Source organism: Phaethon lepturus, unplaced genomic scaffold, assembly GCF_000687285.1.
Source record: "Phaethon lepturus isolate BGI_N335 unplaced genomic scaffold, ASM68728v1 scaffold2799, whole genome shotgun sequence".
NCBI lineage: Eukaryota > Metazoa > Chordata > Aves > Phaethontiformes > Phaethontidae > Phaethon > Phaethon lepturus.
Window position 1 is genome coordinate 50,061 of NW_010561026.1, and position 15,309 is coordinate 65,369.

The 15,309-nt window shown below is 45.4% G+C and overlaps 1 protein-coding gene across 1 annotated transcript in view; it reads right to left on the reverse strand.

Moving 5' to 3' along the window:
• Positions 1-700: 700 nt before the first annotated feature.
• ALOX5 (arachidonate 5-lipoxygenase) overlaps positions 701-15,309 on the reverse strand; it is a 27,046-nt gene continuing 12,437 nt past the window's right edge. Inside the window, exons 6-14 of the mRNA XM_010293836.1 lie at positions 14,694-14,866; positions 13,808-13,954; positions 13,506-13,709; positions 13,189-13,275; positions 11,259-11,437; positions 8,434-8,555; positions 6,054-6,154; positions 3,211-3,381; positions 701-1,106 (exon numbers count right to left, since the gene is read on the reverse strand). Of these exons, the coding sequence (XP_010292138.1) occupies positions 927-1,106; positions 3,211-3,381; positions 6,054-6,154; positions 8,434-8,555; positions 11,259-11,437; positions 13,189-13,275; positions 13,506-13,709; positions 13,808-13,954; positions 14,694-14,866 (1,364 nt within the window). The 3' untranslated portion in view covers positions 701-926. The remainder of the gene's footprint in view (positions 1,107-3,210; positions 3,382-6,053; positions 6,155-8,433; positions 8,556-11,258; positions 11,438-13,188; positions 13,276-13,505; positions 13,710-13,807; positions 13,955-14,693; positions 14,867-15,309) is intronic.

Sequence of the window (15,309 nt, forward strand, 5' to 3'; positions counted from 1 at the left end):
GTGGAACATGCCAATTATGCTTAATTGGCCAAATCTAAAGATTCCCCTTAGAAGCTGTCAATTAACCCTTCTCCACAATTTTTATCATTATACAAGGTAACCTCTTCATCCTCCACAAAACAGAAGAAACTATCCACAAAACCCATCAGCCCCTGAAATGAAACAGAAATCAAGCATAAGCACTGCTAGGCCTCTACTCATTGCCATTGTGCTAAGCAAAACATTTGTCCATATGTATGAATGATACCAAACTCTGCTGGCAGAGGCTAAAACAAACCTTGCTAATTTTGTGTAGCAAATACCTAGGTTTATATAGGTACAAAATTTTCATCTCCTATGAACCAGACTATCTCATTTCACATGAACTCGATAAGAAAGTGATAAAATCCCTCAGCTATGCTAAGAAAATGTCCTGACTTTCATCCTAATTAGGACATTCACACCTGTAGTGAAAATATTTAACATTTGTTTTAATCAGATTTAAAACAATGCATAAACTTTAAAGACTATCTTTTTATGTCGATAGTGTCACCTATTAAAAAAAGGAAGGATTTTAAAAATGTGACTTGCTTATTGCTCCTGATACTATTTTCATTGCATAAGATGAGTGAATCTGTGTTTATATTGTTTTGACCAGGAGAGGGAAAGCTAACAGAAACATGGATATTGATTCTAAGGTTAATTAAAAAATCTTGGAAAAATAAACTTCTGACAAATCTGACCTAGAGGTTTGCCAACTAGACTTTGTCTGCAAGATCAGTCATAATCGAACTTGTTTTGAAAGTCCAAATGGACTATGGGGCAGCTCTGATGGAGAGGGTGGGTTTCTTGTTTTATCCATCTCTGCAAGTCCATTGAAAAGAAGCATATGTAGCAGGAAAGCATCACTAGCTTTTACATGCCTTCAAACTCTCCTGGGTATCTGCTCAAACAGCAACACTGTTAGGAATGCGATCTGGGGAAAGGTAGTAGTAAGGAAGCTTTTTGTTCTTGTTGCGCTCGGTGATGGCATTGACGATGTCATCCAGATTCTTGCGGAATTTTGCCATAGCCTCTTTCACTGGCTTCTCCACGAAGTGTTCATCTGGGTATGTGCCCAGAAACAGCTAATTGAAAAACATCAAGAAATCATGCTTTGAGAAATCAAAGGCTCTTCTGTCTCAACATTATGTCATCCAGCAGAACAACACCCAGAGCTTCACAAATGCTACTTTTAAAATAGTACAATCAATATTTAAGCTAGCCTACACTGGCACTGCCAATGAAAGATGTTGTCCCATCATCCTTCCACTGTTGGCTGCTTCTTTCCATAGTGCTGGTTCAGGTGTCTGTGTGGCACCACCTCCACCTGCAGGGAGCTGATCCACTCAAAAATAAGCACTTTTTTTCAGGCTAGTAGTCAGACAGATCAGTTTCCCATGCCAGATCACAGCTGCTCAAACATTGGTGCTGCTAAAGGAAAAGGGCAGCATGGGAGGAGAATGAACAGCCAGGGATGAAAATGGAAGACGACTGCTTCTTTCAGTGACAAGGGAAGTTTCTGTTGACTTAAAACCATCCTTCAAAGTTCAACCTGACAATTGCTTTAGTCAGCTTGGACTCTAAGGGTGCACTGAACACCACATTGTCAATATGCATACTGGTATATTACCTGCTTTAGGTAACCACTTCCCATGAGACTACCCATACTACTAGCTTCTCAGCTGAAACCTCCTTTCTTCTTAAAGAGAAACGTCACTTGAAGTGCCCTCTATCCACCATCTTCCACTTAAGGATTTCAAAACACATACTCCAGACACAGCCCCTGGGTGAGACAACCAAGTAGCTACAACTCTGTTTTACATAAGGGAAATGGCTACAGACCATGCCTACAAGGCCTCCCATAGGCTTGTTTTGTTTGCACTCCACACCAGCGAGGCACAAGCCACAACTGTAGTGCACGTGGCACTGGGGCAGATTTTCGAAAGGGACAGGACATAGAGACACAGCCATGCTGTAGCTTCTCTAGCTGTGTGATGCAGGGAGGGAAGGGATGCCATCCAGAGAGATCATGACAGGCCTGAGAGGTGAGCCTGTAAGAACCACATGAAGTTCAATAAGGTCAAGTGCAATGCCCTGCACATGGGTTGGGGTAATCCCAAGCACAAATACATGCTGGTGGAGAATGGATTGAAAGCAGCCCTCAGGAGAAGGTCTTGGGAGTGTTGGCTGATGAGAAGCTCAACATGACCCAGCAACGTGTGCTTGCAGCCCAGAAAGCTAACCATATCCTGGGCTGCATCAAAAGAAGCATGGCCAGCAGGTTGAGGGAAGTGATTGTCCTCTTCTACTCCACTCCTGTGAAACCCCACCTGGAGTACTGCATCCAGCTCTGGGGCCCCCACCATAAGAAGGACATGGACCTGTTGGAGCAAGTCCAGAGGGGGGCCACAACGATTATCAGAGGGCTGGAGCACCTCTCCTGTGAAGACAGGCTGAGAGAGTTGGGGTTGTTCAGCCTGGAGAAGAGAAGGCTCAAGGGAGAACTTACAGCAGCCTTCCAGTACCTGAAGGGGGCCTACAGGAAAGCTGGAGAGGGACTTTTTACAAGGGCATGTAGTGATAGGACAAGGGGTAACGGCTTTAAACAGAAGGAGGGTCAATTTAGGTTCGATCTAAGGAAGAAATTCTTTGCTATGAGGGTGGTGAGGCACTGGAACCAGTTGCCCAGAGAAGTTGTGGATGCCCCATCCCTGGAAGTGTTCAATGCCAGGCTGGACGGGGCTTTGAGCAACCTGGTCTAGTGGAAGGTGTCCCTGCCCATGACAGTGGGGTTGGAACTAAGTGATCTTTAAGGTCCCTTCCAACCCAAACCATTCTATGATTCTCCACCACTACTGCTGGGGCAAGGAGTGGAGAAAACCCTTGTGCCTCTGCAGCCCTCTTCCTCCAACACAGCATTCTCACTTGGCAACACCCTGCTTGAGTTTAGAAACTTCCATTTTGGCTGACACACAGCCTCAGAGTAAAAATACAACTTCTTGCTCAGAGCTGGTTTGCATCTGGCAGAACAAGGACAAACCCACACCACTGATACATCTCCACAAAAAGCCAAACGTGGTCAAGTCAAGCACAGAGCAGCACTACAATCTTATGAGTCCTTGTGGTCTTGCCACGGCCCTCATGGTCTCACCTACATCTCCATCGCCTAGAGAAGACAAGTCAACTTACTTCATTATCCTGGAATTGGCTCAAGGCCCAGACAGCTCCAAGATGCCAACAAGAGCGTCCCCTGTCTGGCAGACTCTCCACAATTTGCTCGATGGTGACTGTCCCCTTTTCTGTCGGAGGAGGGCAGCGCATTGTTGGTGGGGCATTGGGAATCCAGGAACACCAGTCATACTGCACAATAAAGTGAGAGAGCACAGTGAAAAGCTACAGTGGCTGGTATCTAGGAACACTGCAAAGAAAACCTGGAGTCTTGAGTTTGCTTCTGTAATATGAGCCTCTCAGAAAGAGAAGATACTAACTAAAGGACGGAGAAGTGCTCTAGATAAGGACTGATGGAGACAAGGAAGTCCCTACTGTGTATCTCAGGGTGTCACAGGGGAGAGAGTTGGGGTGTCTAAACGGGAGTAGTTATCTTGCTAACCACAGGCATGTGCCACACAGCCCAAATTCACCAGCGAGGCTAAGGACTTAGGTATTTTATTAAACAAAGCTCTCTTCTGATAATCTGAGGCAACTTCTGATAAAAAAAACCCCACTATAACTGATAAAAATCTCATTTTCTCCAGCTGCTCTTTTTACAAAATTTGCTCTAAGAACATGCCCACAGTACTCTGGTCAGGCAGTAAGAGAGGTAAAGGATGCTGGTGCATCGTGGAATATGGCATGTGGATGGGGCCATGGTGAGCGTCTGACTCGGAAGTCAGAACCACTGAGGGCCCGCTTCAATGTTGTGGAACGGTGATGTCTCATTTTGCCTCAGATATGACCCCAAGTTTTGCCACCATCTGAGGTGTTGCACTTACCGTAACTTTCTTTTCCAAGCACTTTTCCGTTACCTTCATACATAACCCCTGCCCTGCCTGAGGTAAAGTCTGATTTCAGCTATGTGCCATGCTTACATTGTGCTCAATCTGTTCTCTTCAGTGTGTAGCCATCTCCTCCTACCCTCAGCCCTCTCTCTCTGCCATTTTTTCCCATGGCTGAAGACCCTTTTGCTCTGCATGCCAAATTCCCCCTCTCATTCTTTGAAGGCTCTCTGCTAAATGCTAATAGCCTGGGCAATATTAAGACATGGTTTCTTAGTGGTACTTCAATAGACAGGATTTCCTGACAGGAAGGTTGGAAGATGTCTCAGTTACTTGTAATGAAAGGTTAGAAGTGAATAGTGGCAGAGGTCCCTGGTTATGGATGTGGCACATGGATAGTGTGGGTTCATTCGACACCTGTCTCTAGACCTGCTCCAGGGCTCCTGAGCTGCAGGGATAGACAGGAGGCTCAACATGGAGAGCAATGTAGGATGTGTTTGGGAATAATCACCATAGGAAACATGGTCTCCCTGCTTATCTGTGAGATCATCCATGCCTGAAGCCAGAACATGTGCCACAAAAACCTCACAGAATCATAGAATATGTCAAGTTGGAAGGGACCCATAAGGATCATCAAGTCCAACTCCCTGCTCCTCACAGGACTACCTAAAACTAAGCCATATGACTAAAAGCATCGTCCTTGAACTCTGACAGGCTTGGCACCATGACAACTTCATGGGGGAGCCTGTTCAAGTCATTGACCACCCACTCAGTGAAGAAGCCCTGTGCAATACAAACTGACAAAGAGATTTCCTTCTGGCTGTGAAGTCTGCTTTCCAAAATGCCTTGATGTTAGAAGAAACAGCATTTGAAAGGCAAGCTGCTACTACAGTTTCAGGGTAGATATATGTCAGTAAAGGCAGGCAGGGATAACACAGGCTATCAGTATGTGACACATTAAACATCATAGAGGAAGTTCAAAGTTGCCAGTTGGCTTGCACACTCAAGAAATGAGCAGCAATGCCCTTTCCATGCACTGGGAATACTAAGCACATTGGTGCTTTTGAAAATTTGACCATACATGACCAAAGCCTAGATCCTCACAGATGTGTTCTTTCAAATTTTAGTTAGTAGTATGTATGTTAGTACTAGTTAGTATGTTAGTGGGAGTTAAGTATCTAGATATTATTGAAGATCTGGACTCCTGTCCCACTGACTTCAATGAGCCTTTACCTTGTAGAGGCTTGTCTGTGCTGCTGCAGAAAGTAGAAGTGGAGGTCCTGCAGATGTGCAAAGCAGCTTTTCATTAGTTAACTCAGGACCCTTGGTAAATGCTCCATTAGGCCAGCTAGACCGCTGTACTGCTGGGACTGAGCTGTTGGAAATAGCCAGCTGCACCAGCTCAAAGACAGGTGGCATATGCAGCTACATGAACTGCAGTCACGGCACTGGGCTGCGCTGCACATGTTCCCTAGGCCACATCTGAAAATAGGATGTATGCTGCTTCACCACAGGCACGCTGCCAAATTAGCACAGCTTCCAACAGCAACCTGCAGTAGTCACCCCTGCATGCACTCACAGCAAGTGCAAAGTAAAGCTACTTAGCATAACTCATCGCATTTCATTGCGGAATGTGCCACGGATTACCAGCACATATATCCAGGCAGTTCAGGTGGTATCTGGAAAGCATGGTAGCTAGACTGTGCACCTGAATCCTTCAGCATTTCTGAAAGGGATCTTAGCAACCCATTTAAATGCTTATTGTTCCCCATAATAAAATCATTAAAACTAAAATATACAAGTTAGAACCCCTAAATTTGAGCTTTGGTATCTATTTAGAACCCAAAATGCCTTTCTCAGCTTCCAAAATACTTCAGTTTCCACAGGCTTCATGGGGATTTGCAGATGGCTCTGCAGTTATTTTGACCAGAAAGAGTAATGTAATGTCTGTACATCTAAAAAACATTTCTCAGACCTTGCCCTGGTAGATGCACCTCCCAGCCCAGAAAGAAGAACATTCTTCCCAGAAATTCCTACCTGACCAAAATTCACAGCTGCATGCTGGGCCGATGTGGTGAATATTATCACCGTGAGATACTCTGCTAGGTTCTCTCGTGTCCTCATCATCTTCGGAAACCCTAAACGAGGGAGAAGAAAAGCTTAAGGCACCCAGCTATGAAGTAACCCAGTTACCCAGTAGTTATCAGCTACTGAAAAGGCATGAGTTAGAGGATTGTGCAGCAATCACTGAAGAGCAGGGCATTCTCTTTCTGAATCTTGCTGTGTGGTCTAACAGGAGTTACTCAACCTCTCTGTGTTTTGGTTGTCCAGACATAAAAACAGAGTGATGCTGCCTTACCTCATATGGGTTTGCAAGACATCACCACTGTTTGCAAAGTATGTAGCATTCCTTAAGGGAACGGCAAAGTATAATTACACCTTTAAAAAATACTGTATCCCTGTCCTCTCACACTACCTACCCTGCAGCAAGGAACCCAGAGAGTCCACAGGGCAGGGGCCTCAGATGCTCCCTTTTTCTTCAGTCTGCAGTGCAAGCAGGGAAGGTTCATGCCAAGGAGCAAATGACCATGTGCTTGTATTTATAAAGGTCCGAGGCTCCGCGATCAAGTGCACTGCGAGAAAGAGTGCGGGGAGAGCTTATTTGCTGAAATGGGAAGTGAGGAAATGAGAAATTCTGAAAGAGAAACAACAGAATGAGGAACAGAAAAGTTGCATAAAGCTGTCTTTGAAGGGGAATAATCAAACGGAGGTATATAAATAAAGAAGGGAGTAGTCAGGGACTAGGGAAATATTTTGCTACCAAAGCACACCCAAGCCTGTATCTCTTCTATCCCCCCTGCATCGCAGTCCTGTCCTGTACTCCCTGTCCCAGCCCAGTGTGACCACAGGTCCCAGGATACCTAGAGACCTGTCAGCACTCTGGGGCAAACTGCCTGTGCTCAGGCTGCCTGTGCCAGCTGCTTCCGTGTCTTCACCACCAACCTGATGCAGACATGAACTCAATCTGAGAGGAGGAAGAGGCACATGGTAGTTCTGGCCGGCCACCAAGCCCAAAGATGCACCATCCCCTCCTGTGTCCTGCTATCCTAAGCACACTGTGTTAATCTCTGAAGGGGCGTGGCGTGCCCCCAGTCAGAGCAGCCCCCCCGAGGCAGGAACGGAGACTGGAGGGTGAGCCCCGGCTACAACAGCCTCCCCCCATTTATCCTTCTTCCATTCTTTACAGACCCAGCCAAGTCCCCCTGCTCCCTGCCCCAGCCCTTGGAGCGGCAGCAGGGCAGACAGGGATGCTGCAGGTTTCCCACCTGTACTGGCAGTCCTGCCACCAGTGGCACTTGTAGCATCCCACACCAGCTGTAGCCCTGGAAAGGCTCAGTACTTGTCCCACATCAAGATGCTTTGGTCAAGCATGAAATTCCTACTAGCAGGCCATTTCTAAACTTCTCCTAAGAGAAAACTAGACAAACAAAACTGACAGCAACCAAGTGTCCCCCAGTCCTTTGCTTGTCCAGGCAAGTAGAGTCCAGGAGGCTGCTACACAGACGCATACTGGTAATGAGTGGAAACATCACAGCTTTGCCTGGAGGTCTCACACACAAACGTGTGCATGCAATGCCAAAGCCACCTGCTCCAGATCACTGGCCAACAGGTGTTTCCAGATGTAAATCAGTTACGGCAGTATGAAGAATCCCCACCCATCTGTATAAATTCCTGAAAACCTGCTTGGACAAAATGTGAGTGTCCAAACCATGATAAAAATCATGGTTAGGGAAAGGCAGGAGCATGTTAATTCAGGTGGGAGACTAGAGCCGTGTTATGGGTGAGAGCTCCCACAGCCAAGTCATGGTTTGCAAGAAATGAGAGGCAGTGAGAGGAGACAGAGCAACGGAAAATATTTCTTGGAAAGAATTATGAGTGTCTTCTCTTGAAGAGAACAGAACAGCTCAATGACGACACAGATGCTGAAAAAATGCAAAGTGCAGCAGGACAGTCCTGGGGAGGTTCTTACTTGTTCTGATTGCATGCAAGGTTTGGAGGAGAGGATTCAAGGGGTTCTCGCTGCTCCTTGTGATTTCATGTCTGGTGGTTCCAGCAGCCCATACAGACAGCCCCTCCCCTAATGCTTAAAGCATGAGCAGCCAAGATCAAAGGAGCAATCCCCAGTGTACAGAGAGATTACATGAGTGGCTCAAGCTTATGGTGAGGATCTGCGGCAAAGAAAGGAGCTGTCTCCTGCGGGAGGGAGGGCCTGATCCAGGGTCTCACCCATAAAACTGAGCATCTTTGGGCCAAGAAGGAAGAGGGTCTCCAACAGCTCAAGGCATGCTGTGCATGCAGCACTGCTGTCAGCAGGGACTCGACAAGCTGCAGACCCGGCTGGGCCGTCATTCCTTACCTGAGGCCTTCACGCCCCTCATCCCATAGACGTAGATATCTTTGACGAAGGCCTGCAGCTCCACATCCTCACACACCACCTCGTCGCTTTCGTAGTAGATGTGAATCACATCCTCTGCAAAGCTGCGGGTACAGAAACAAATGAACAAGACAAAACGAACGGGAGAAAGCAAGCTTGCCGTTCCCTGAAGACTGATCTTGCAGGGGAGGCAGACGCTGCACGGGGAAAGAGAGGGGCAAGAGCGGGTCTCAGCAACCCTACCTCCTTCCCACAAGCAGTGGGAATGCACAGAGGCAACTTCGATTCATTTCTGACTGCAGCATCACTTCCTCCCCCAGCAAAAAGACGCTGGGCCACACTGCATCCCCCGAACAGCCCTGTGAACTTTATTTTCTCATTTGAGGCTTTGCTCCTGCCCGGACCTCTGTCCTCACATCGACATCCTTTTCTTCACTTAATACAGACTCCCTCTGGCATATCCATGGGGCTCTCGCCCTGGGAACAGGGGCTCCCAAACCGTGATACTGGCACCATCCCCTGTACTGGGGATACTCCAAAGCTGCTCCCAAATACCATTCAAATAGGTGATCCCTTCCTACCACACATCCTTTTCACAAAACCCCAGTGGAACACTCCGAAGTGGGGGTAGCCCAGGAAACCTCTCTTGGGGAGAAGAGGTCTAGTGCTTCTTCTTACACCCACTGCATACAGCAGACATCTCCTCCCTGTTCAGTTCCTCTTCTCAAAACCCCTCTTTCCATAAAAGCTTCCCAGGCTAACTCACCTCAGAAAAAAGGCTCTTAAAACACTAAGAGAACACAAAGAGTTCTGAAAGCAGTAAAAAGAGGTAAGCCTGATTTCCTGAAGATTTTCATTTCATGACTGACTGGTTAACTGAGCTATGCTGAGATATTCTGTAGCTCTGCAGGTACCTATAATCTCTTGCTAAATATTTTGATAACAACCCATGAGGTGAAGCATTTTGCAGAAGCTGACTGATGGGATTAAGAATTGTTATCTAATACAGATCTCTCCCCTAACAAGCTATAAATTTATTGCAATTTGGAGACCTTTACAAATCTATCAATGTTGTTTCTATTAGCCAACCAAGTCAAAGAGTTTTTATTGAGGCAAACAACTGCATAAACATGAAGAGCTTAAGTAATTTTGTCTTCCTCTGGAAGACAAAGGAAAAGAAAAATCCTGCAACATGCAGAGATAAAGCTGCCCTGCATGAGCTCTGCCTCCATCACCTGGCACCCCTGCCAAATGCATACAGAAGGTAATCCTCTTACACAATGGCAGTATTTTAGACCCCCTTCCATGCAAATATAAATTAGTATATGAAGTGCGGATGAGGCCTTTTGGGTTGGAATATCTATCTGCAGTTTGATCAGAAATAAGAAGCTAAGTATTAGAGAAGGGGTTAAAAAATTTGCCACGTGAGCCTCGTTGTTTCTATAGGGACAGCCTTATCAGCGTTCTTAAGTCCAGGCCATCTGCCACATGTGAAGCAATGCTGGGGATAGAAGTTATTTAATCAAAAGAGTGGTGACTGACACCCCTGCAGAGCATAGGAAATTAATGGTGACTAGACACATGCAAGACCATGGGTCAGGATGTCACACACTCAAAAGGGTACCGCCCACATCATTTATAAACCAAATTATTCACTTACAAAGAATCTCTCAGCCAAGTTTGAGGCAGTGTAACATCTTCCTCCAGCTAGGTTAACACCCACAAGCAAACTAAATTGAGTTGACTAAGTACTATCTGGTATTTGAAAAGGCGTATCTCAATCAGCAAAGAAAACCCAGAAAGAGAAGAGGGACAAATAATGGACTACCATCAAAAAAACAACCACAGAAAAGTTTTAAGTTCCTTTTTCTCTCAAATGGGCACTAACAATTGCAGGAAATATTGCAAGATAACCCCTTGCCAAAACGGAGAAAACACAGGAGACAAAGATGTACCCTACACTTTAAACATTATGCTTGCATTATAACCCCCCTACTCTGTGTACACAAAAAATCTGATTTGTAATGAACATGTTTTTCAAACGACATGTGTCCAGAAACAGCTGCATATTTAGCAAGCAACTTATGCCATGCAAAAATACATTGTTTGTTAAATGAAATGCCACTGTAGAATAAAAAACATATGAATCATTCAATTCTGAGGCAGTGTTTCGTACCTGAAAAGGAGCCACATTTGTGTGGTTGAGCAGCCTTGCAATACCTCTCCTGACTCAGAATTGCTGCCTTTTCTGACAAAGCTTGAGCCTTGCAATTTTAAGGCATTTTAAGAAAGTTTTAACTCTAATCAGTTAATGCCTAGTTTACTGAGTTTCAAAACACAACTGTTGTGCAAGGCAAACTTATATTTCTATGCCACAAGAACCCTGACGAGCTCACATGGCTGGCTTGGACAGCTGAGTTCTCTCTTGCTTTGTGCATAGCTAAAAAAAAAAGCTAATTAAATTCCCTTTGCAGGTCTAAATTCCAACTCATTAAATTCTTTGAAATCTTACAGAAAAAGGGAGCTCTGAAATACAGAATGCAAGAAAACATGGCTGAAAAAAGCAGGAATTAACAGTCTTTCAAGGGTGTGTGCTTGACTATATATTTTTTCTCAGATGAGATATGCTGGACTGAAAAGGCACCACGTGACTAAAAGGTCCAGGTGCTGTGGGTTTAGACTGTGATGAAGAGCAAAGCAAGCAGAGAGAAAATGAAGTCATGTCTCTGTGACAGTGACTTCATTAGCCATTTCTAGAACTATGTTCTAGAAATGTTCTAGAACATTCTAGAACTCTAAACTCTTACCTCTTTATAGCCTCCCAGACTTTAATGCCGTCATCCCGGTAATAGTAGTAGGGGATATCCTCTTTGCTGTCCATCCCTTTAGCTTTGATCTCCTCGGGGAAGCAAAGGGAGCTGTAAGTCAGATCCTTCATTGCTTTCTGCACCATTTGTACATGTCCTCCTCCACCTGTAGCATTTGCCTGCAGGAAGAATGGCAAGACAGGAACAGTAGGAGATTATGTTCACTTTGTGCCAAGACTGGCTTTCCAAATTCGCAGGAGATGGTATTCAAAATGCTGGTGAATCTGTTTTTCAAGGAGAAAACCGCATCTCCACATAAACAAGTATCGAACTGCAGAGGTCTACTGGAGCCGTGCATTTTGTCTTCAAACATTTCACACCTCTCCCATGAATCACTGTTAACACCCACATTTTCTCCATAGGTACAGCACCTGCTTATAGTGGAATACAGTAATAAAGTAGAGCAACATCGAAGTATCAAACCCAGCGCACTTCCTGCCAGCCGTATGCTCCAGAACCAGTGTGTGTGTGAAGGAAAGCAGCCAGAAGTGTATTAGAACAGGGCTTTTGCTAAACCACGCACTGCTGCTACAGAGTGGTTTACAAGAAAGTGTGTAGGGGTGCAGGCTACTGTTAGCCACCCTGGAATTTAAGCCAGGAGACCAATCTAGCTGGGTGGCTACTGGTGAGTATTGGCCAGGGTTTCAGTACACATTACATTTGGAAAACACAGTGTGTTCACAACAAACAGCATTGCAAAACTCTTTAGATAATCACTGCACAAAAGCTCCCAAATGTTGCTTTTCTAGCATATGATGCTAGCCTTGTAGCAGTAGTCAGCTTACGCTTATTGTCCTCCAGCTGGTTGTTCATCTACATTGGAACCAACCAATTCTGCAACTCGAGGATCCCTGCTGTCAGGTCTCAGCCACACATTCAGCCCACATGCACAGCGAACAGACATTATGCTTCTGTTCAAAGGGACGGGAGTGCCTGCCACATCTCCACAGTCAGCAGTGGAGTGCAGAAGACAAGGAAAGTACCTGGATTTAACTTCTCTTTCCTCCTTGGGTGAAAAACTCTGGAGCATGGAAGCTATTTTTGGTCTACTGCCGGAGGTGTAAGGGGGACAAAGTTGTCCTGAAACACAGGTTCCCTCTTTGTAAGGATTTCTGAAACCTCCCCAAACTTCCCAGTTGCTTGCTAGCATGTCACAGAGACTGCTGCATGCCAGCCTGTTGCAGTTCCTAGATGCAGCATGCCATTTCTGGGGGAGCCAAGGGAGGAAGAGCTGGGTACACATTAAATACCAGTGCTGTCAGATTTAGATGTTCATATCTGCACCACAGTCCATGATAGACAGCTGTGTTTTACTGACTAAGACGAAACTGAGTTTTAATTCTAGAAGATCTGCATATCTGCTGTTTATGGCAATCCAAGAAGACAGGCTGAAATCTACACCCACTATTTGTGGACTTAGAAATCTACCTTATCTACACGTCTTTCTGTGATGCAAATTTCCTTTTGCAACCACAGTTTCTTTTGCTCACCACCCTGCCCCAAGATGATACTTACTTAAAAGAAATTGGGGACTTAACTGTGTGCATACATGTGCAAGGATGTATGTGCATACCATGTTACCTCAGACTCCTATACTCGTACCCCGAAGTCACATCAGCTATGAGTGAGTGAGATACTGACTCACTACTGACATTGGCCAGTTCTGAATTGGCTACTTAGAGGTAGCCAAATAAATAAAATCTTTAGCACAACAAGGCATCAGTTCTGTGTGCCAGTTTCTCAGGTGATATTAGTTATGTTTGCCCTTTAGCAGAAAGGTCAAGAAACAAGGCAATATGTGATGGTTAAAGGATAAACACACATACGGAACCATGAAGAATAATGAAGATTCGCAAAAGGGATTACTTACCTTGTCAAAAAGGCCACATTCACATATAAGCTGTTCTCGGGCTTTGGTATTGATGGCTATTGTGAACCGCATGTGTGGCACCAAGAGCTGTGAAATAGGACAAACGATGAAAGAAGGCAAATACTCTGACTGAATTCAACAGCAACCAGGTGTAAAGTTTGAAGCCCTGGAAGTCCTGGTGGCTTAGCTGTACGTTGCTTTGCAGGGCAGCCAGCCACACTATCTCAGATGAACTATCATTAGGACTTCCTTTTGGTTTGTCAAGCTAAAGTGATAACCTCCCTGACCCACATACATCCCTTCACGCAAGAACCAACCTTGAAGAGGGGATGTACAGCAGGCAGCTGCCGGAACATAGCAATGCTGAACACCTCTGAAACTAAGTGCGTCCGTAAAAGATGGGTCACTGTCTGGTGGATGTGGAAATCAGATGAGCGAACCCAAATTTTAGCTAGCAGCCAGTCATATGTGGCATCTGAAGGAAGGAATATGGGATTGTCTGGCCCAGGCTTTTGACCAAGCTGAAAGACATAAAAAGAATACAACCCCCCAAGTCATTCATGTTTAAGATGGGACAACAAGCAATGGATCACTTTAAAGACCCTGACAGTAAGCCCACCTGGATTGCAATGGGTACAATTTTATTTTCCAGATTCTTATACAGCAGACAGATGGGTGCAGCCAAGTACTGTATTGTGCATGGGTCTGTTTTATTGGCATCCACACCATCCAGCAGCTCGTAGTCCACAATGAAAATGTTTCCTTGCTGGGGGGAGGAACAAAAAAAAAAAAAGCATGATATGTTTTAACACAGTGCAAGCAGCAAGGCTCGGAACAAAGGTTGGGAAGTCTTGGCCAGAAGGTGGCTTGTGCCCTGTGGTTACAAGTGGACACCAGCCTGCCCTTGCTCATGGTGGCTCAGGGATGATGGCACTGAGACAGCAAGTACCTTTACACCAACTACCTGACTTGTGTCTGCTGAGCCTGATAGTGCGCCTTTCAGCAAAGAGCGATTATGTGCTTGGCATTCACGCAGTGACACTAAGATGCAAATAAGTTTCACACTGCCAGCTAAAGAGACCCCCATGCGGGTCATACAAACAAAAGCAAGGCACCACCCTTGCCAACCCTTCTTCAGCACATTAGTTCAACTCGGGGGGTGACAACAGTGTAAGACCCTACCAGGAAAGGGAGAGGCACTTCTCCTGTCTGAGGCAGTCGATCAATCCTTAATCTTTCAGAAGAAACCACTGAAAAATGACCCTTCGCCTCCTGATGACATCTCTTTAACTAAACCTGGAGAAAGGCATGGCCTGCAGCTCCAGGATAGCAGGAGAAAACAGTCAACAGAAGTATTGCCAGTCTCCAGAGACAACCAGCTTTGCCATGACCAACCATATAGCCTGAAGAGAGAGGAGATGTGGCTGAAGGCAGTTAGAACAGGGTTTGGAGGTTAGAGGCTATGAGAAGGAACAGGTGGAGTTCAACCTCACTCAGAGCTGTACCTTCACTTCCTCCTCCAACGTCAGATTCCTTTCCAGACTGCATTCTACCATATCCATAGTCACGGGCAACTTCTTGGGTATCTCTGTGCACCTCCGGATCAGCACAGGATTGCATCCATTCAGGAACTGGTAGCCAAACATAAAATCTTCCTTCCAGTGTTGCATCACATATTCTAAAGGAAAAACAAGCCTGCAGCATCAATATCTGCACTGCATCAATATCCTACTGCATTGCAGGATTCCTCCCTTCCTCCCCACATTTTGTTTTACTGCACTGCAACTTTGACTAAAGAAAGTAGCAAGAAAAGGATTCAAAATTTGCCAGAGAATTTTAAGAAAAATCACTTAAGTTAGACGGCCAATGTAATCTTTGCTTTTCACTTTGAGAAGAACTAGATTGATAATAATTTGTTTCTCCATGTATAGAAGCAATGAGGAGTAAAATATTCCACTCCTATGAAAAATACTCTCCCCATCTACAGACGACCTTGTCAGGTCTTCCATGATATTTTTTAATCTCACTTTCCAAATTCTCAGGGTATGCAATACAGAGAGATGAGTACAAACAAGATGGCACAGGCAGGAGAAGGGAAATACAGAGCTACACAGGGAGGGG